Source organism: Myotis nattereri, assembly GCF_964212035.1.
Source record: "Myotis nattereri genome assembly, chromosome: 3".
NCBI classification, from domain to species: Eukaryota; Metazoa; Chordata; class Mammalia; order Chiroptera; family Vespertilionidae; genus Myotis; species Myotis nattereri.
This window is the reverse complement of record NC_138077.1, coordinates 137,371,871-137,394,518: the sequence shown is the minus strand read 5'-3', so window position 1 is coordinate 137,394,518 and position 22,648 is coordinate 137,371,871. Positions and strand designations below refer to the sequence as shown.

Here is a 22,648-nt window from a genome sequence, read left to right as displayed (position 1 = left end):
ATCTATGACTTCTTCGTCCCAGGCACACGGGTTGGTTACATTCCTCAGCCTCCCTTGTGGCTAGGAATGGCCACGAGACTGAATGAAGCTGGAGGGGACACATGCCACTTCCAGGCCTGGCCCATAAAACTTCACAGGAACCACCCTGCATTCTCTTTCCCAGTTCAATGGCTGATGACCAGATGGAAGAAGCCTGGGTCCCTGAATGGCCATGCAGAATACCATCAACCAAAATCACAGAGCAGACTTTATGAGAGCAAGGAAAAAACGTCTACTTGGCCAAATCTCTGAGAATTGAAAACTTTTTCCTAAAGCAGTTGGACTACCTTGGCTTACAGTGAACTCTCCTCAGTTACCTGATACTTTCTGCTTTTCTCTTTCAATCCTCACTGTAACTTTACGAGGTAAAAACTATTATCCCCATTTTAAAGATGAGACATAGGATTAGACTAGAGTTTAACTGCCTTCCCCTAAGTGGGTAACTTGGCAAATGGATTCAGTTAAAATGGTCCAGTGGAAATGTACTGTGGATTTTACCAAATTAAATTGCCACAAGTAACCCTGAAAAAGAAGACTTTAAAACGTAGGCGACACAGATGAACTTGTTGTTTTTTGCATGCGGAGTAGCAGAGCTAATGAGAAGGTCTGTGATTCTAATCCAGATAGGCCCAAATCCAAAGTTCCTACCCTTGACGACCCTCACAAATTACTAAGTCTTATAAAAATCTCAAACACATTTATGCCCACTAGTAAACAGTAATCTGGATCTATTGATGCCTCAAGTAATTAGCAGAAATCTTGAAGTGACCCCCACTAGGCTTTCCTGCTTAGTTTAAGAGTAACAAATCATTTGCAAATTAGATACTGCTCCATGAATTTAAAAATCCTTCTGAGGTGAGTGCTTTGAGCAGAGCACTGTGCTGGGCATGCAGTCTCTCAGAGCCAGAGTCATGGCCAGAAGGAAGCTCTCTGTGCAAGTTTTCCAACTGTATACAAGTGAAAGGACCAAGAATCAGTTTTAGATTCCTTCTCTGCACACAAGAAGGCACTATTTCCTTTAAAAATGCAAGTCCAAATAAAGACAGAAAAGGAGAGGGAGGCTGGAAGAAACTCACCTCTCACTTCTGGAGGAATAAAACCCTCAGACTCCTAGTCTTTTCAATGGAATAAAATCCATAGGGCAGTCAGTGACCATAAATCATCTTCTCTGAAGTTGGAAACTTAGGGTTATTTTTTCCCCTCTGTGTACCAGTAAGCATTAATAACACACACACACACACACACACACACACACACACACACCATTTCATTGTCAGGACCTAGTAGTATAAGAAATGTTGGAGAAAATATGGAAAGTGTGCCTAGGAGGGAAGGAGAACAGCAGTTCCCCAGCCCACCAACGCCTCCTATTTGTCTGCAAATTAGCCAGGGCCCGAGGAGGTGGGCCTCAATGGGTGACCATCCAGGAACCCCCAGTGACAGCCTTCTTTGGGTGGTGCCCATCCAGGGCACTGGTCTACTGGAGGCTCCATTTTCAGCTCAGGCCAGAGTTTTGGGGTCACTCATGGTGGAGATGATTAAAGATCATGTTTCACATCTCTCCCAGGTGATGTGGAATGTCTCAGTGCTAAATAAGTATTTCTTTCAGCTATTTATTCAACTAAACACTTTCTACAGTTTTATTTTGACCTACAGGTCTATAAGTGACTACGCAGTATGGCTCTTATTATGTGTAGTGTCTATGAAGAGGACTTCGGATGGTGAGTAAAGGAAGGGACCCTGGTCTGGATCCCAGGGCCAGATCATTAATGTGTGACTGAATTTCACACTTCATGCTTGTAAAATAGAAGTAGCACATTTCCCTTCCACCCACCTATTGTAAAAGTAAAGGAATAGTTGGATGTGCCATTGTCCTTTGAAATTTTTCGCACCTACAGAATGGGGGTTTCTTGACCATTTTCCATATGAGAATCCTTCCATCAGCTGTGAAGAAACAGGCTTCATCAATTGTCACTAAAACCCACAGACAACAATACTGAAAGGACGAGGCCATTCTTTTGCCCACAGATCATTCCTATGAATTACAACAAGGGGAGAGAGGACGAGCATGAGATATTCTTCACATGTTTTATAACCTGTTGTATGTCACGAGCATTGTAATATATCAATGAGAGAGGCGCTTTCAAAATGCAAGGTGTCATGACCCATTAGTACATCATGAAATCCACTCAGTGAGTCATGATCATCATTACAAAAGGAGGAAGAAAAGAGCAGAGCAATAGAATGGACTAGAAGAAAAATGTCAGAATGCAGTGAACTTGGTAAGGGGAACTGTTGTGAAACTGGGTGGTGAAATAAAATATATATACTTTTCTACGGATGATGGCTTAAAAATTTAAAAGCCCTTATATTACAGAATACAAGAAATGTGTTTCTAGTTCAAAATGAGAAAGGAAACTAGAAGTTGGATGTCTTCATTGCCAATCAAGCCTACAGACAAACCTCTGCCCCTGCTTCTCCCAGGGTAAACAGGAGGAGAGGGTGGGGGAACTCGTAGGGCAGGGAAGAGAAAGCAAATGGCAGGGTGGCTTCCCATTTTGGTCTGTGGCTCATGGCCTTATTAAAAAAACGATTCTCTTAGAATCTTGTAAGGAGAGGGGACTCAAGGTAATCTGTATTAGTTTTCTATTGCTGCACAGCAAATTACCACAAACCTAAAGACTTAAAACAATATCCATTTATCATCTCAGTTTCTATAGGTCAGAAATCTGGGCAGAGTAAAGCTATGGTCTCTGCCCAGGGTCTCATAGGGATAATCGAGGTGTCGGCAGGCCTATATTCCCATTTGGAGCTAGGGATCCCCTTTGAGGGTCATGTAGTTGTTGGTAGAATTCGGTTACTTGTAGTTGTATGAGACCCCTGTTTTATTGCTGGCTGTTGGCAGAGGGTCTTTCTGAGCTTCTGGAAGCTGTCTTCTCCCTACATGGCAGCTCTTGTCTTCAAGGACAGCAGAAGAATTGGTCTCCAGCCACTTTGACAGTTTCCTATGCCACAACAGAGTCACTGGAGTGACTGTCCCGTCACCCTCCTCATAACCTACTCAAAGGAGTGATATCCTATGAACTCACAGGTTCCATCTACATTCAAGTGGAGGGATTTTATATTAGGTGGTGGGAATCTTGGGGTCCATCTTTGAACTCTGCCTTCCACAGAATCTCCCCTAAAAGTCAGAATTCACCTAAAGTGACAACCATCAAGCATTTAAAGCAACTCAAAAAAAAATGTTCAACTCTGCATTTTCCAAACTGGTGCACCAGCTTCTGCAGAACTCGAGTAGATATCCTTCTACAAGAAGCCTCTGTGGTCAAATAAGTTTTTGAAAACGTGGGTATAATAATGTTTAACATGTTTCTTTATTGAGCACAGTGTGGGGTTTCCCCCCCATCATATTTAACCCAGGAAATAGATTTTTGGGTTTGTGCTAAATAAATCCACCACTTTATGAATATTACTGTAATATTAATGTTACATTGAAGGAGCTGTATTACTACTCTTGCACTGTCATTTTATTTCCTCTACGATGCCTTTGTTGATCCTTTGTCTACAAGATCCCTACCTCCCTGAATTTTGGTAGCACTAATGGTCTACCTCACTTGATTGGCAGTTTGCTTATAATTGACTAGAGGCCTGGTGCACGACATTCATGCACTGGGGGAGGGGTCCCCTCAGCCCAGCCTGTACCTTTTCTGGGAGCCCTTGGGGGATGTCGGACTATAGGACATCCTTAGCGCTGCTATGGAGGTGGGCTGCTGTGCTCGCCAGCCATCATCCCAGCTTGTGGTTGAGTGGGGCTCCCCCTTTGGGAGTGCACTGACCACCAGGGGGCAGCTCCGGCATTGAGCATCTGCCCTCTGGTGGTCAGTGCGTGTCATAGTGACTGGTCATTCAGCCGTTTGGTCGACTTGCATATTACCCTTTTATTATATAGGATAAGTATAAAATACTTTTCTTTTTTGATGGTCACCTTCTACTAAATTTAATCTCTTTGAAGGCTGGCACTCTGGCTTAAAGCAGCAATGTAGAGCACCGCACACAAATGTGCAATGGTGGAGTGTGTTGGCTGAGATATCTGGGAATCAGAGTTATCCTGGGGCATTTTGTCAGCTTTGGAACTAAGAAGTAAACCAATTTCTTTCTCTAAAGCTCTCCTAGCTCATCTTTAAATTGAGAACGCTATGAGAGATGGTTTCTAAGGGCTCTTCCCAGCTAATATTTAGTATATGCCCATCCTCAAGCCCTGCCCCATCGCATAGGTGTTTGTTTTTACAGTGCCTGTTAAGCACTTGATGAATATTTGTCCACTGATTAACTGTGAGCTTGCATTGTTGTGGGTTCCAGTATTTTATCAGTTCTCTTCTGTGTTCCAGGAGGTTTCTAGCTTCCAGCTGGCCAGGGTGCACAATCTCAGTTTTTGGCATCAGCTTATACAACCCTCAGACCCTAACTGACCACTGATGTTGGTTTGGCCTTGTCTCATGCTTCTGCAGAGTTAGAGGTCACCTCCATCAGCAGGATTGGAGGCACCCCTAGCAGGTTCTCCTGCTTTAAAATAGCTTCCTTTTCTAATGCTTGAAACTCCTATTAAAGATTCATCCTCTACCATTATATTTCAGAGCCTTATTACAACTCTAAGTAAAAAATTATATGAATAATTATTTAATAACTCATCCCCTAGAAAGTAAGTCACCTTGTATAGGCATGACATGTGAGCAAGAAATAAATCTCACTAAGATTTTGAAGATGTGTGTTACTGCAGCATAACACAACTTGCTTTGATGTAGACATGTTTGGAGAAAATAACACAAGTTTGATATTTGACTGCCGAGGAATTTTGTGCTTCTGGAGATATTAGGTGGTAACACCTAAATTCTCTCTGCCCAAAGTGCAGCAGAATCACCTGGTCAGAACCACAGATTCTTGGGCCTCACCAGGGACCTGCTGATCTAGACCCTGAACTTTAACAAGATCTGCCGGTGATGAAGTGAAGATTAGAGCCTGAGAAGCAGTGCTCAAGAGGTAGCTGGACATGACAATTGAAAACATCTGAAATCAATGTGAGCTACAGGCATAACTGTGAGAGCCACAGGTTCTGAAAATGTGGTCCCAGGACCAGCAGTGTCACCATCAGGTGGGAACTTCCAAGATGCAGATTCTCAGGCCGCAGCCAGGTCCTATTGAACTGAAAACTCTGTAAGTGGAGCCCAGAAACCTGCAACTTAACAGCCCTGCAGGTGATTCTCAGGTATGCTGAAGTTTAGGAACCACTGCCCTATGTCAGCAAAAGTTGAAATTACAGGAGTTAATATTCTCCTGAAAAAAGGAAGAGGGGATGACATGGACAGTTACAATATTGTTCCCATAAAAAACTATAACCTGCTTTATGATAATCTTTTTTATGATGTATCTTTTAGAATGTACATGGGGAAAATAAAGGCCTGGTCATGGCCTATTCTCACCACTGTGGTGGTAACTTCCCAAATCTACTTTTCCACTGAGTGGAAGTACTAGAACAGTCCTCTGGGCAAAGATGGAGGGGATGAAAAAGAGGGTGGGCATCAAAACATTGCTTTGCATTTCACCTACCTGATACTGCTGGGGTTTATTACGCTCAGAGCACTGTAATAAGTGCTGGAACACTGCCAGCCCATGCCCTGCCTGGGTAACAGTGCCCTGGAACCGATCCATTTCTTTCCGTTTGATCAAGAACGCAGTGGAGCTATACCCAAGATATTACACCCAAGAATCTGCACAGCCACACACTCAGACACACATTATCCTTGACCATGGCTCCTCCCAGTACATTCATTCATTTCTTCACCCAATACTTAACGAGTGACTTTTATGTGCAAGGCTGCAAGGCCAACGGAGAAGCCTTTTTTGTGTGTGCTTGAAGAAGTGATTGAGTGGGGCACTGGCCAAGAAAGTCATGGTCCTTCCCTCCATCTGAGACTCTCGATAATGCATTGAGTTTACTTCTCCTCTCACTTTAATCACAGAAAAGCCAGGCTAAGTCTGTCTCTCGAGTGCATCACATTGTGATTTCCTTGTATCACTGTTCTCTTTTGCAAAGGGAGGAAAAATCAGGGATTGAGAAAGCCAAGGAAGAAAATGCACCCACAGCGGAACACAATATTTCCATCCCTACAAAGCTGTCTGCCTAGGCTGTGTGCTAACTCGTTTCCTGTAAGGGAAGTGATCCATCCATCTATCCTGGTGGGGCTTGGTAGCTCTGGCTACAAAACTTTCAAGGCCAAGACCACCTTCTGAACAATTAAATCAGAACCTTTTGGAGTGAGAACTAGGCACTGATATTTTAAAAATTTTCCAGGAGATGCCACTGCACAGGCAGCGCTGGGGACCATGGTTCCAGGGAGGGTCTAGGGCAGTGGTCGGCAAACTCATTAGTCAACAGAGCCAAATATCAACAGTACAATGATTGACATTTCTTTTGAGAGCCAAATTTTTTAAACTTAAACTATATAGGTAGGCACATTGTTATTAACTTAATTAGGGTACTCCTAAGGCTTAGGAAGAGCCACACTCAAGGGGCCAAAGAGCCGCATGTGGCTCTCGAGCCGCAGTTTGCCAACCATGGGTCTAGAGTCTTAAGTGCTGGTCCTTTATGGAGCTGAGCTTCATTCTCTGAAAGTCAAAGTCCTAGTTTCCCAGGATTCTCAGCTTCACTTTTTCAATTTCAAGAGTGTGTTTTAGAATTAAAAGTGAGCTATTAGATTTAAGATATTGTGTTATAGTGAATATTCAATAACCTTCTATATTTATATAGTTGTACCAAAATTCAGATGCAGAATATTTAGCCAAAACAATTATTTTTTTCTTATTTAATAAAGAATGCTGGTACTAGATTTACTTTTTAGCCTATCTATCCTACTTATGAAATAGAAGATAATAAAATTCATACATAGAATATATATATGATGATAGGTGTGAACACATTTTGATAGCAAAGCAGCACAAAGTATGAATTAAAAAGTAGTAGTGAACACTTTCTTGATTATAAAACTATTGTGAGAATAGCAAAAAGAATAGGATAGGAGAGGGTGTGTGGGTGGGAAGAGATCAACCAATGAACTTGTATGCATATATGGATAATCCATGGACTCAGACATTAGGGTGGTGAAGGCCTGGGGTGGAGGGAGGGGGCTGGTTGGAAGAGGTCAGTGGGGGAAAAAGGGGACATATGTAACACTTTCAACAATAAAGATTAAAAAAATAAACTGTTCATTCAAAATTAAAAAAAAAAGATATAGGTGACATAAATAAATTGACCTTTTAAACTGGTGATGTCAATTTTTACAGAATGAATTTGGCCATATTAAGATTATGAAGACAGAAGAAATGTTCCATATCATGGTCTGGCTTAGATACAGAGCCCACATGTGCTGTAACTCTCATTTTCAGGTTGTCACTCACAGCAGCTGGTTCTGTTGCTTCCTATTTACCTTACACCGCCCATTGCCCAGGCAGCCCTGTCTCTAGGGATGCACACTTACCTCCTGGGGTTGTTGGTACTGAGAGGCCATGAGGAGGAAAGCCCGCTGGGCCTGGAAAGCGCTGTGCACCATTTCTGCCTGGGAACAAAGAGGAAGAGGAAGTTTAAATGTTTGATCTCCTAAACAGAGTTACCATATGATCCAGAAAGCCCATTCCGAGTATATACCCAAGGAAAATAAACAAATATGCTCACACAAAAGCTTGTAAATAGAGGTTCATAATGGGATTACTCATAACAGCTCAGATGTGGAAACAGCCTGAATGTCCACCAACTGATGAATGAATAAATGAAATGTGATATACCCGTACAATGGAATATTACTTGGCATTAAAAAGAATGGAGTGCTGCCCAGCCAGCGTGGTTCAGTGGTTGAGCATCGCCCTATGAATCAGGAGGTCATGGTTTGATTCCTGGTCAGGGCACATGCCCGGGTTGTGGGCTCGATCCCCAGTGTAGGGCGTGCAGGAGGCAGCTGGTAATGATTCTTATTCTCTCTCTCTCTCTCTCTCTCTCTCTCTCTCTCTCTCTCTCTCTCTCTCCATTTCCTTTCTGAAAATAAAATATACTTAAAAAAAAGAAATGAAATACTGATGCATGCTACAACATGGGTTAGACCTTGAAAACATGATGCTGAATGAATAAAGCCAGTCACGAAAGACTGCATTTGTGTGATTCCAATCACATAAAATGACCAGAATAAGCCTATCCGCAGAGTGGTTGCCAGGGGCTGGTGGGTGGGGTGATAGGGAGTGACTGCTAATGAGAATGGGGTTTCTTTTGGGGGTGATGAAAATGTTCTGGGATTAGACAGTGGTAATATCACAACTTGGTGAGTATACTAAAAACCACTGAATTGTGCATGTTAAAAAGTGAATGTTATAATATGTGAGTTACTGTAGCTCAACAAAGCTGTTAAAGAATGTTTGAACCCCAAAGTGTTTTCAATGGGTGTCTCTTGTCCTTTTTCCTAGTGTGCCCAAACCTGTTCCATACCTTCTGGTGGAAGGAAAACTGTCTTTTATGCTACCCCCCTACAGATATGCTCCCTGAGAGCTAGTGGCTTCCACAATCATTCATTAAGATGGTTCCAGAAGAGATTTCAGTGCTACCTGGACTCAACCTCTTAAAAAGGAGTTGAGTGGGTGGGAATATCTTCAAACACAGGGTATCATATTCTTTATCCTCACCCTCTACACACTCTTAACTAATTCATTCTTTCATTTTTTAAAATCAAAAAGTTACAGAAGAGTACCAAGAGGAAAATAATTCCAAATACTCACATCCCCCATAATTAATCACGTTGGCATTTTTTTAAAATCTTTTTTTTTTTTTTAGTTTTTAAGAAAATTTTTTTTGAAAGCTTTTTAAAAAAATATATATTTTATTGATTTTTTTTACAGAGAGGAAGGGAGAGAGATAGAGAGTTAGAAACATCGATGAGAAAGAAACATCGATCAGCTGCCTCCTGCACATCACCCACTGGGAATGTGCCCTCAACCAAGGTATATGCCCTTGACCGGAATCGAACCTGGGACCTTTCAATCTGCAGGCTGACGCTCTATCCACTGAGCCAAACTGGTTTCGGCAAGCACAGTTGTTTTTAATAACACAAAGCATAATTATATAAAATAGGTTTTTAAATGTTGAAGGTTTCAAAAATTAAAGTTTTGAAAAAAATGTCTCACAACCTAGAAAAAATCATTATTAACATTAGCTGAATATTTAAGATACATGTACAGAGAGATTTTGAAAAATGAGACCATACTCTAGGTGCTATTTAAAAAGTATGAATTTTAATTATAACTGAATAGTAGCAATGAAAGAGAAATGACTGATAAACTTCAAATAAAAATTTCTGCACTATATAATTATGCCATAAATGATCATTCTAAGGTTAAAAATTATAAAATAATATGAGATTGGAATAATTATGTGTGGCATTTTAAAGTACATGATATAATTTTAGATAGTAGTGATTGGGAATCAATTGGCAAAGATGAAAACGTAAGTACTTTCTCACTGCTATCTCTAGTCCCCTATTGTCCATATTTTTTAGTGGTTGTTTCCATTTAGCCCAATTGATAGCATTCATATTCTACCTGCAATATTAATTCCCAGAGTTGTTTAGGACTAGTTCTACATTTAAACACACCTAATGGTTCTCACCAGCTATTTTACCATGACTTCTCCATTTCTGAGTTATTTGGCTGTTTTTATTGACTGAACTCTCGTTATCAAGTATTTTCTTCAAAACAGTGTCAAGGTTGCTTTAGTTCTTCAAAATTAAATAGATTTCCCTATTGTCTTTATACTTAACAACATCTTGGCTGGATGTAAGATCCCGGGGTCTCTCTCCACTTTCAGATACCCTGGCACTAAGTGTGGCAATGCAAAGTCTGAAGCCAGCCTGATTTTTTTCTCCCTTGTAGGACATTGGCTTTTTCTAGTTTGACATCTGAAGATTTATTTCTTTATCCTTAGAGATTAATAGCTTAAACAAGATGTTTCGGTTTTGAGCATTCTATATTCTATATCCTGGAATAGATCTGGTCCTTCATTTCTGGGAAACTTTCTTATATTTTTCAATATTTCTTCCATTTCATTTGTTAGAATACCTATTCAAGGACTCCTATTATAATCCTCAGATTATATAATATTTTAATGTCCTCATATCTTTTAGATTCTTTCTCTGCCTTTAATTTCCTTGAATATCATCTGTATTTACTGTGATTAAATGTATACTTTTCTCCATTGTTAGTAACCAGATTTTCAACACGGTTTCTTATATACATTAACATTTCTATTTAGATATGATTTTTACAATAATGTTGTTTTTGTTCTTGATTTGTTAGACTTTCAATTTTCCTTTTAATTTTATTCTTGTTTTCTAACCTTTCTTTATGCTTTTAAAAAAATACGTTTAGCCCAGCTGGCATGGCTTAGTGGTTGAGCATCAACCTATGAACCAAGAGGTCACAATTCGATTCCTGGTCGGGGCACATGCCCGGGTTGTGGGCTTGATTCCCAGAGTGGGGCAGGCAGGAGGCAGCAGATCGATGATTCTCTCTCATCATTGATATTTCTATCTCTCTCTCCCTCTTCCTTCCTCTCTGAAATCAATAAAAATATTTAAAAAATACATTTATACTCTAAATTCTAAGACTATGGTATATTCTTATTAAACCTTGTGAGGAATCCATTTCTGTTCCTGAAGTTTTGTTTTCTTTGAGGGCTAGTACGTCTGTCTTTCGCATGCTATGTTACTTTCTGACACTATGTAGCTTCCATGTGCTGATTCCTTGAGCCTTTGGCCACGGTATTGGAGGTCAGTTAATTTTCCCTTTCAATAGACAGTTCGGGGGCTAATTGCCTTGTGTTCTCTGCTCTATTAGGGCCTGATGGACTAGGGAATAGGGAAAGGGAGAGTTCAGCTGTCCAGTCTTTATTTGAGAATTTGGGGGCTCATTCTTCTGGGAATATGTTACATGTGCTAAATCAGGATTCACTTCACCTACATGAAACATAGGCCCTTTGATGAAGATTTGGGATCATTTCTCCAATTCCAAACCCAGATAGGAAGCCGTTACATATGCATAGGGAAGCAGCCCTGTGGCTTCCATTTCTTGTTTCATATTTTCATCTCCTGACTTCCTTTTTTAAGGCTTATTTTTAAGGAGTGGGAAATAGATGCAGAGATAGGAACCAAAGGCTGCTCAGCCACCAGTTACTGACATGTGTTGCTTTAGATTATGGCTTTTTTTGTTTTGTTACTATCAGTGCAGTTTTAAAAAATCTTTTCCTCCCTCATTTGTGGGAGAGAAAAATTCTGATTTAGTTGTATGTGGTCATAAATTTATATTCTTTTATCCTTGTTGATTTCACCTTTAATCTCATCCTGGTTAGCTTCACATCCGTTTTGGGCCAGTTTCTATTTCTCTGCCTTCTCGGATAATGTCTTACTTCTCTGAGAGATAAGTAAGAACTAGCTTGATACATTTCTAAAAAACAACTAGAATAGCATCAAAAGGATTAGGTTAATTTCATCCCAGTGTCAATCAATATCAGAAAATTTTCTGGGCTTGACGGGTAAAGGTGTTAGCTAACTGGGAAATGACTAGTTTTCGTCATTCCATTATCACGTTTTGGTATCTGACAAATTTTCCAAAATATTTACTGAAATTTTGTTTCTAACTTTTCTCATTTCTCATCCAGAATTTTTTTTCTACTAAGAAATGGTTGAAATCAAACCAAAATTAGTAAGCCGTTTATTTTAAAATCACAAATTCAATCATCAATAGTATGACAGATCAAGTCTAATGTTTAAATGAGGGCATAGTTTCCATTTTGGGATACATCGTCTCATCTTATCTTTGCCCTGGTATCTGATTGCTGGGATTATATTCGGTGGAACAGAGGAGTTTTGAATTTTCCTGGAGGCCATTATGACCTATAAATAAATGTGAAGCTCTGAGCTGCATGAATGTTTACCCATGAATCAAAATGTGTGTTTTCAGTGGTTCAAAAGGACTGTTGTTGTCTCTAACAACCACAATTCCAAAAAGAAAGCTATTAAGTACAACTTTCCATAGCTTGGACATAAATAAAAGAACTGCACTTCTCCCAGCAACAATAATATGGAGGTATTGTCCTCATCTATGAAAAGCCTTGCAGAGCCGACTGAATTACAGTTGCTATGGGAACAGCAATTTGGGATCACCTGACTTCTGTAGTTGAAATTGCAGCTCAGAAGTAACATTAACAATATTTTTGTAGTTATCCCAAGATGAACACTATCATTAGCCTTTTTTACTTTCCCTAGAAGCAACATTTAGCATGTTGCTAATAGAGTAATTTTCTGGTGGCTTAGATTAGTGAAGATGGCCAATTTCATTAATTAGTCTCTTCCCCCAATGGCCTCTCACTCAACAATAGAGGTGGAGGCTGGAGCAGAATCTGGCTGAATATCTAGATATCTGCTTCACCTTTCCCTCTCAATTTGCTTATGTAGACAGATCTTTCTGAAGATTCAGCTGTGTGCTTCTTCCTGCTCCCGGGAACTCTGGGCATAACCAGAAAACTCTAAGCCATATTCATTTTTAACCTCATTGGTCCAAGTTTCAAAGGATTTTCACTTCACCTGTGAGATATTCTAATCCATCTGCTTCCTGCTTCTGGAAAGTTCCATGAGTTCTCTCAACCAGACAGCATCCTATTTAGGAGCAATTTTACTGAACCTGCTGAGTTCTGATAACTTGAAAGGGAGAATTTGGCTCACTCAGGCTATTCAAAACATTGTGAAAGAAAAAGCCAAACGTAGGGATTTTCAGTCACGACAAATAACTGACGGTTTTTGCTAAGTTTGTCCATCACACATGTGCAGGACTTAGTGGCCTTTGTGGGTAAATCTGCACATCTATCTGTCTGTGAGCACGTGTGTGTGGAGAGGAAAGGGACAGTGTTGGTAAGAGCCAGGGCTGTGCATTTTCTTTGAACCCTATCAGTTATCCCTTAGGCGACTGGGGTTCTTGGACAGATGGGTTGGTGGACCATCGTGTTCTATAATCCTAAGGGAGAATGTAGGAGAATGACTTTCAGTAATCAGTTTAAAATAAGCCTTGGGACAAGCAGATATGAGCTAAATACCAGTATGACTTATTTTCAGCTAATCCCCTTGGGAGAGAGCTGGGTCCCTGAGAAAGGTGAATCTCTGAATAGTTGTCAAAGCTTTGCATGGTTTAAGCAGGAAAGCTACGGGCTGCAAAGCACCATGGAGATGACAACATGAGCAGGTGCCGCAGAGGGGAAGAGCACAGGCAAGACTTGAAGGAGTTGCACGGGGCATCCAGCCAGGGTGCCCGTGCCAGGTCTCCTGAAACTGGGTCAGCCCCTTCATGAGAGCCCGACAGTGAAAGGAAGGGGCTTCTCCGTGACTAAGGTCAGGGGAATGGGCATCTGCGCATCGGGTGCAATCTGTGGGCCCTGAGAAGGTCACTGTCAATGCCAGCCCCACATTCCTTCCCAATTAGTCTGCCAATGCTCTATATTCATAATTAGAAATTGTATTTTTAGATCTTATTCCATAGGGGCCTCTAATCTACCCTAATGTAGAAGTCCCTTGAATTGCAGCCACCGAAAAGATAAAGAGGGACCTGATACATAATAGCAAGACAGGAAAATGGGCCGACAGGATGGTGATACGATGCCAAAGATATATTTCACCTGCATCACAACTTCGCTTAAAACAAGATTGAAGATGCCTCATTTTGTAGACATGACAATAAGCACTGACTTAAATCAGATTATGAAAGGCACTTGGGTTGACATATTAAGAATCATGAAGAAGGCTTACACCAGTGGTTCTCGACTGTGCAAATAGCCATTTAGAGGGTTTGCTAAAACAGATGTTTGAGTCCCATCCCCAGGGTTTCAGATTCAGTAGAACTGGGTGGGCCTAACCAATGTTCTAACAAATGCTGTTTCCGTAATCACTTATTAGTATCAAAGGTTGTGGTTCTTCTGTCCATTCTTTTAGGTTTCGAACATAGAAGACAATGTCATCTGCAATAAAAGACAATTTTATGGCTTCCCAGTTTGTACACTTTTAAATTCCTTTCTTGCCCAATGGCATTACCAAGAACTTCCAGTATTATGTTGAAAAGAAATGGTGAAAGGGAACATCCCTGCCTTGAGTCTGATGTTAGCTTTAGGTTTATTGTATGGTCTTTATCAAGTTGAGCAAGCTCCCCTCTAGTAGTAGTTTACTGCATTTTCATCATGAGTGGGTGCTGGATTTTGTCAAATGCTTTTCTGCATCTATTGATGTAACCATGTGACTTTTTTAGTCTGCTGATGTGATTACATTAATTGAATTTTGAATGTTGAACCAGCCTTGCATACCTAGGATAAATTCCACTTAATCGTGTTGTATAATTCTTTTTATATATTTTTGGATTTGATTTATTAATATTTTTTTGAGAGATTTTGCATAGATGTCCATGAGCTATATAGGTCTGTAGTTTTCTTTCCTTATAATATCTTTGTCTTATTTTGGTATTAGGGCAATGCTTGTCTCATACAATGACTTAAAAGTATTCCTTCTGCTTCTATCCTCTGAAAGAGATAATATAGAACTGGTATAATTTCTTTCATAAATGTTTGGTAGAATTCACCAGTGAACACATTTGGGTATGGTGCTTTCTCTTTTTGGAAGGTTATTAATTATTGATTCAATTTCTGTAGTTGATATAGGCCTATTCAGATAGTCTACTTCTTCTTGGGTAACTTTTGGCAGATATGTTTTTCAAGGAATCTGTTCATTTAATCTAGGTTATCAAATTTGTGGGCATAGAGTTGTTCAGTTTTCCTTTACTATCCTTTTATTTTCCATGGGATCTGAAGTAATGTCTCCTCTTTAATTTTTGTTATTAATAATTAGTGTCCTTTCTCACTTTTGCTTATTTAGCCTGGTAGGGGCTTATCAATTTTATTGATCATTTCCAAGAATCAACTTTTGGCTTCACTGATTTTCTGTTTTCAATTTTATTGACTTTTGCTCTAATTATTATTTTCTTCTTTATTTCTGGTTTCCTAAGGTAGACACTTGGATCACTGATTTTATATATTTCTTCCCCTTTTCTATATGATTACATATTCATTTTCTATATGATCACATATTCATTTAATACTATAAATTTCCCTCTTAGCGCTGTTTTCAGTTTTTACTGCATCTTCAAAATTCTGATCTTAAGCTTTCATTTTCATTTAGTTCAAAATAATCTTAAAACTATGGTATAATTGACATATGAAATATATAGTTTTAGGTGTACAGCATACTGATTTGATACTTGATATATTGTGAAATGATCACCACAATAAGTCTAATTGACATCTGAGTTCAAAATATTAAGACAAATTTTTTGGACTAAGTGTCATTTAGAAGTGTGCTGCTGATCCCCAGGTATTTGGAAATTTTCCAGTTATCTTTCTGTTATTGATTTCTAGTTTAATTCCATTGTGGTCTGAGAGCAGACATTGTATGAATCTATTTTTTAAAGTTTGTTAAGATGTATTTTATGACCCAGAATGTGATGTATCTTGGTGAGCTTGAGAAAAATGTATATCATACTGTTGTTGGATAGTCTATAAGTATCCATAATATCCATTTGATTGACGGTATTGTTAAGTTCAACTATATCCTTCCTTACCTCATTTTCTGCCTGATGGATCTGTTGATTTCTGAGACAGGGGTGTTGAAGTCTCCAAATATGATAGTGGTGTCATCTATTTCTTCTTGCAATTTCATCAGTTTGATGCTCTGTAGTTAGGTGCATACACTTTAAGAACTGTAATATTTTCTTGGAGAACTGACCCCTTTATTATTATGCAATGCCCTGATAACTTTCCTTACTGGGAAGTCTGCTCTGTTTGAAACTAACATAGCTATACCTGATTTCTTTTGATTCATGTTAGCATGGTATATTTTTTGCATCTATTTACTTTTAATCTATATATGTCTTTATATTTAAAATGGTTTCTGTAGACAAACATAGTTGTGTTGTGTTTTCTGATCCACTCTGACAATCTCTGTCTTTTAATTGGTATATTTAGACCATTGACATTCAAAGTGATTATTGATATAGTTGGATTAATATTTACCATATTCATTACTGTTGTTCATATATTGCCTTTGTTATTTGGTTCTATTTTTGCCTTTCACTCTTTTTCTATCTTTTGTGTTTTGTTTTGTCTTGTTTATTTTTTGCCTTTTGTGGTTTTAATTATTTCATGATTCCATTTTCTGTCCTTTCTTAGCAATGCCAGTTATACTTCTTTTTTTAAGTGGCTGCCCTAGAGTTTGCATATACATTTACAATGAATCCAAGTTCATTCTCAAATGATACTATACCACTTCACAGTAGACTAAGTATCTTAGAATCTTAATCCCTCCCTCCAGTCCCTTGTATCATTGCTCTGATTCATTTCATTTATATATGTAAGCATACATAAGTATACATATGTAATATATACATACATAAGCATACATGATTGAATACATTGCTGCTATTATTTTTAGATCAAATAAAAATATGAAAAATAAAATTTTAATTTTACCTTCACTTATTCCTTCTTTGATGCTCTTTCTTTCTTTATATATATATTCAAGTTTCTAACTTAGATTCATTCTCTTTAAAGAACTTGTTTTAACATTTATTGCAAGGCAGGTCTAATGGCAACAAATTCTCTCAATTTTTGTTTGTCTAAGAAAGCCTTTATTTCTCCTTCACTTTTGAAGAATAATTTTGCAAGAAACAGAACTCTAGGTTGGTAGTTTTTTCTCTCTCCACACTTTAAATATTTCACTCCACTCTCTTCTTTTCTTGCATGATTTCTGAGAAGAAATAAAATGTTGTCTTATTTCTGTTCCTTTATAGATATGGCATTGTTTTCCTTTACTTCTTTCAGAATTTTTTCTTTATCTTTGATTTTCTGTAATTTGAAAATGATATGCAGTGGTATAGAGTTGTGGTGTATTTTATTTATTTATTTATTTATTTATTTATTTATTTATGCCATTTATGCTGCTTGGTGTTCTCTGAGTTTTCTGGATCTGTGAATTGATGTCTGACATTCATTTTGGGGAAATTCTCAGTCATTATAATTTCAAATATTTCTTCCATTCCTTTCTCTCTTCTCCTTCTAGTATTTCCATTATACATATGTGACACTTTTGCAGTTGTCACAAAATACTTGGATATTCTACTCTGGGTTTTTATTTTCAGTCTTTTTTTTTTTCTTTTTAGTTTTGAAGACTTTATAGATACACCTATCTTCTACCTCAGTCTTTCCTCAGCTACATCCAGTCTACTAATAGGTCCATTAAATCCATTTTTTTTCCATTTCTGCTACAGTGTTTTTGCTCTCTAGCATTCCTTTTCAGTTCTTTATTTATATTTCAGAGAGGAAGGGAGAGGGAGAGAGAGATAGAAACATCAACGATGAGAGAGAATCATTGATTGGCTACCTCCTGCATGCCCCACACTAGGATCGAGACTGCAACCTAGACATGTGCCTTGACAGGGAATCAAACTGTGACCTCCTGGTTTATAGGTCGACACTCAACCACTGAGTGGGCCTTCACAATTTTTACCTGAAATGCTTCTGTTTGTTAAAAATGGCAATGTTGCCCTAGCCAGTTTGGCTCAGTGGATAGAGTGTTGGCCTGCAGACCTAAGGGTCCCGGGTTTGGTTCCGGTCAAGAGCACCTACCTTGGTTGCAGGCTCCTCCCTGGCCCAGGCCCTGGTCAGGGCGTGTGCAGGAGGCAACCAATCAATGTGTTTCTCTTACATCAATATTTCTCTCTGTCTTTCCCTTCCTCTTCCACTCTTCCTAAAAATCAATGGAAAATACCCTTGGGTGAGGATTAACAACAACAAAAATGGCAATGTTCTCTAAAGATGCTTTTATACTCACTAAATGAGATTTTGTTTTTTTGTGCTTATCATGGTTATTTTTGTCATATTTATCTGTGGATGCTTGGTGACTAATGAAGATAATTGGGGAAGATTATCTTGGGTTGTGATGGCATAAACTGCCTCTCTATGTCATCACAATCCAAGAAAAAATATACAAGTACTTAATGCTTCTTTGCTATGACTTCTTTAGTTCCCATGGATGTTTGCCAAGTTTGCATAAGTTTGGGAAAGGGCTCTCTCTCTTCTCCATGTGCCAATAGAAAAGGTTACAAGAAGCCAGAATTACCATTAGCAAAGAAACCGGCACATCTGCTTGTGCTAAAACTTGTTCTGAGGGCAAAATCTGTTTTGTCAGCAACATAGTCTAAAGCTGGAAGTTAAGAAATGAGAAATCAGGTTGATTGCTGTTTGTTGCTGAAATAGCCACAATGACACCGGATAAGGGTCACCTTCCCTTGGCGTGTAATTGGCGATATCATTTCAGTGGGCATCTTCATATCCCGCCCAGTGCTTGGCATGTGTCACTCGTCTCTTACGTATGGCTGCCACATATTATGGTGTTGATTCTATCTTATTGATGAGAAAACAGAATTTTGTCCTTATGAAATAAGCAAACCATCAAATCAATGGCAGTTATTTCTCAGAAGTGGGACTATAAATGGTTTTTGCTCTCTTCTTCAAATTTATTGTCAATTTTTCTACATCAAATATTTAAATTTTATTATGAAAAAACTTATTTCAAAGATATCTGAGTGAAATAGAAATTTATTAATTAGTTTTTTTAAAAAATATTTTCTGAGTAGCTTCTATGTGCCTAGGTTCTACTAGGTATAAATCAGAGGAAACAAGTGGTGAACACAGTGAATGGTCAGTGAATATAAGTGATAAGTGATAAGGTATTAGCTGTATGGAATGGACAACAAACATCCAATCTTACAAAAAATGGTTGGCTGATAACCAAGATTGAAAAGTTAAGTTTTCCCATTTGGTTGGCTTGACAAAACACAAGAAACATTCTCATTATAAAGGGGAATGGCTATCACCAATAACAGGTGTTGGAGAGGTTGTGGAAAAAGGGAATCTTCATTCACTGCTGGTGGGAGTGCAGACTGGTACAACCATTATGGAAAGCAGACTGGTGATTTCTCAAAAAATTGAGACCCAGCAATCCCCCTCCTGGGTATATACCTGAAAACCTTGAAAGCATGTATTTGCAAAGATATATGCATCTCTATGTTCATTGCAGCATTATTCACGGTGGCCAAGACATGGAAACAACCAAAGTGTCCTGTGACAGAGGACTGGATAAAGAAGATGTGGTGCATATACACAATGGATACTGCTCATCAATAAGAAAGGATGAAATAGTGCTATTTGCAACAACATGGATGGACCTTGAGAACACTATGCTAAGTGAAATAAGTCAGTCAGAAAAAGCTAAGAACCATATGATTTCACTCATAGGTGGAATATAAAACTGAAACTTGTGAACACAAACAGCAGTGTGGTTGCCAGAGGGAAGGGAGTGGGGAGAAAAGGGGATCCTAATATAAGGTGACAGGAGAAGATTTGATTTTGGGGGGTGGGTGCATGGTGCAATACACAGATCTTGTAACCAAGAAACCCACACCTGAAACCTGTATGTTCATGTTGACCAATGTCACCCCAAGAAATTTAATTTTTAAAAAAAGGGAATGGCCCTGGCTGGTGTGGCTCAGAGGTAGAGCATCGGCCCACACTGTGAAGGTGAAGGGTCTTGGATTTGATTGACAGATTCCTGGCCAAGGGCACGTACCTGGGTTGCAGGTTCCTTCCCTGCCCCGAGTCTGGCAGCCAATAGATGTCTCTTACATTTATGTTTCTCTCTTTCTCTCTCTCTCTCCCTCCCAATCCCCCTCCCTCCCTTCCACTCTCCCAAAAAATCAATGGAAAAAAATATCCTCAGGTGAGGATTAACACAGAAAAGGGAATGTATTCTTTTTTGAAGAAAAGAACTCTTCTTTCTAGAAGCCAGGAATCACAATGGTTAGTACCCAGTCATTTCTAACCAGCGTTTCCCTTATCATGGCTCTCTGCTGTTCAAAACAACAGGTTTTGCTAAAGCCTATGACTCAGCTTTGGCTTCCTTTTTGAGGTATCCAGTGTGTGCACAATTTACATCTAAATTTACAGTCTCACTAGGGAAAGGAAGCAATAATGTCACACTCCACTTACTTAAAAATATGTTGGCAGTGCTCCATTAAATCATAAAGACAAGCTAATTTAAAGACTCTGGCCTGCTCAAATACCAACAAAGTCCCAGTCAATTTCAGGCTCTGCCTTAGCCAAAACATACATCAAAAGGGCAATAATTTTATATTAGGTAATTGTTATAAATTAGTCTATTTACTGCCTTTACAGTTGACTGGTTTTTTCCTTTCAATGATACCACTCTCATTGGCAGAGAAAGGAGGCATGCTTATTGAACAGAGCTAAATAGTTTTGCAGTCTGGAAAGGAAAGATGAGTAGGTAGATTGAGAGTCAATGTTAGACTACGAGGCACATTTTGTAAAAAAAAAAAAAATCATTCAGGAACTGACAATAAAAGAGGTTTATTCTTCATTAATAGGACTGTTGCCTTGGCAACTCACATAAGTATTTACAGCAGCCCTGGTGCACAGTTCTGACGCTAAGACAGCTCTAATGTGTCCTTGCTGCAGCTAAGCCTGGAATCACCCATTATGTATCTCAGCTGCATTTTTGGTCCAGTGATCTCAACACCCAACCAACTCCACACAAAACTTGTCAGATCCAGCCCCAAACAGTCAATTTAAACCAAATTTTTTGGTAAGTCAAAATGAAAACCGGAGATCAATGGTTTTCTTTCGTTAAAAAAAAATGATTTATATAGGGAAATATAGCTTTGCTTTTATTTTCCTGCTTATCCAGCAGAGGGCAAAGTATTTTTAAAAAAGAAATGCCATGAATGTTACTGTGCATTCAAATCATTTCCCTAAAATCCTTATTTTCCTAGTTTGTAATGATCACCACATAGCCTAAAGCATGTTTAGACACTGCAAGTATATGAATTAGTACAATGCGTGTGTGGGGGAGAGAGGGGGTGGGGACAATAAATATTAGGGAGCGCTTGCCATTGACCTAGCACACTTCCTATTCTAGGAATTTGCCTTGAGGAAATAACTGTACAATATGAAAGAATGTTTGCAAAAGAAAATGCTTGCAATTGTATCCCTAATAGGGGCAAATTTGAAAATATCAAATGTCACTAATTTTTAAAATTATTGTAAATAGTATTAGATGATCATCATTGCAGGGAAAAGACCGGGGTGAGGCTAGGCAGGAGCCCAGGTGTGCTCCCTGTCAGGTTCACATCCTGGGGCCTCCCCAGTCTGGGCCCTGCATAAGTGTATGCCAGTATACATCATCTCACCTACATACAGTTTTGATTGTGTAAATCAATTACGGTGTAACCATACTATGCAGTCATTAAAAATAATGTAGACCTCAACTTACTGACATGGGAAGATGCTCAGAATATTTGGTCTAAGTTAAGCAATCAGGGTACAAAAGTTGAATGTGCAGAGAAATTTGCAAAATCTATAATAATAAAACCAATCACTCTACTTAAAATAAAAACCAAATAATTGTTGCAATTTATATTGTAAAACATCGAAGATTTGAAAGAGTTATAAAACAGTGAGCATTTCTTAAGACATAGGAATAGAAAATAAAAGAAGCCACTATTGTTTAAGTACATTGGCTTTTCTGACGGGTGTGAATATTGTTACAAGTTTGTAATCTGGAAAAAACTATTCTCCTAAATTAACTTCATTTTCAAATTCAATCATTGTGTAGCTACAAAACATTTGGCAGTTTGGCCCCTCTCCAAATCTCTAATTTGTTTTTCTAACACTTAAGGTATGTAAAGAATTTATCAACATGTTTAAACCAAATCTTTTAATGTAGGAAGTTAGAACTTCTTGGTTGATGAGTCTTGGGTCTACACAAGGGAAGAATAGTTGACGGTTCCAAGACCACTCTGAAATACTAGAGACAACAGGCACTCCTTATTCTAGAATGTACTGCGACTCTAAGCATTGTCCTTCCACTTGGGTATTGAAGCCATTCTCTTATTTAACGGCCATGCACATACACATATGCCTTGTGTCTCCAAGGAGGTAATGCGTTCTTGAGGACTACACCAGTGGGTGCCTTACACAAAAGGGCCTTTCTTACAACAGAAGCTCAATAACGACTGCTTAGTAATGAATCACTTAAATGATTAGAAAGCAGTGGTGTAGCAGAGAACCTGTGGGCTTTATATCTTCAGACAGACTTGAGATATAATCCAACTCTGCCCCTTACTAGCTGCAGGGCCATAAGAAGTTACCTGACCTTTCTGAGTCTTGGCTTCTTTATCCCGAATGTTACCTACCTAAGGGTTCTCCTAATAATTGAGTGAAGCAATGCTTGTCAATAGCTGGCGAAGTGCCTGGCACACAGCAGGCCCTCAATAAATATTAGTTTTCTCTCCTCTTCTTTGCAATGGCCTCTTTTAATAATATGAAAAGTGAAAATAAGGCAGGAAAATAAAGTTGATC

General features: G+C 38.8%; 1 protein-coding gene across 2 annotated transcripts in view; it reads right to left on the bottom strand.

The window, feature by feature from the left end:
* Positions 1 to 22,648, bottom strand: part of CAP2 (cyclase associated actin cytoskeleton regulatory protein 2) — a 141,681-nt gene that overhangs the window by 77,744 nt on the left and 41,289 nt on the right. For both annotated transcript variants that reach the window (XM_081087730.1, XM_081087731.1), the window contains exon 4: positions 7,572 to 7,649. In XM_081087730.1, the coding sequence (XP_080943856.1) occupies positions 7,572 to 7,649 (78 nt within the window). The remainder of the gene's footprint in view (positions 1 to 7,571; positions 7,650 to 22,648) is intronic.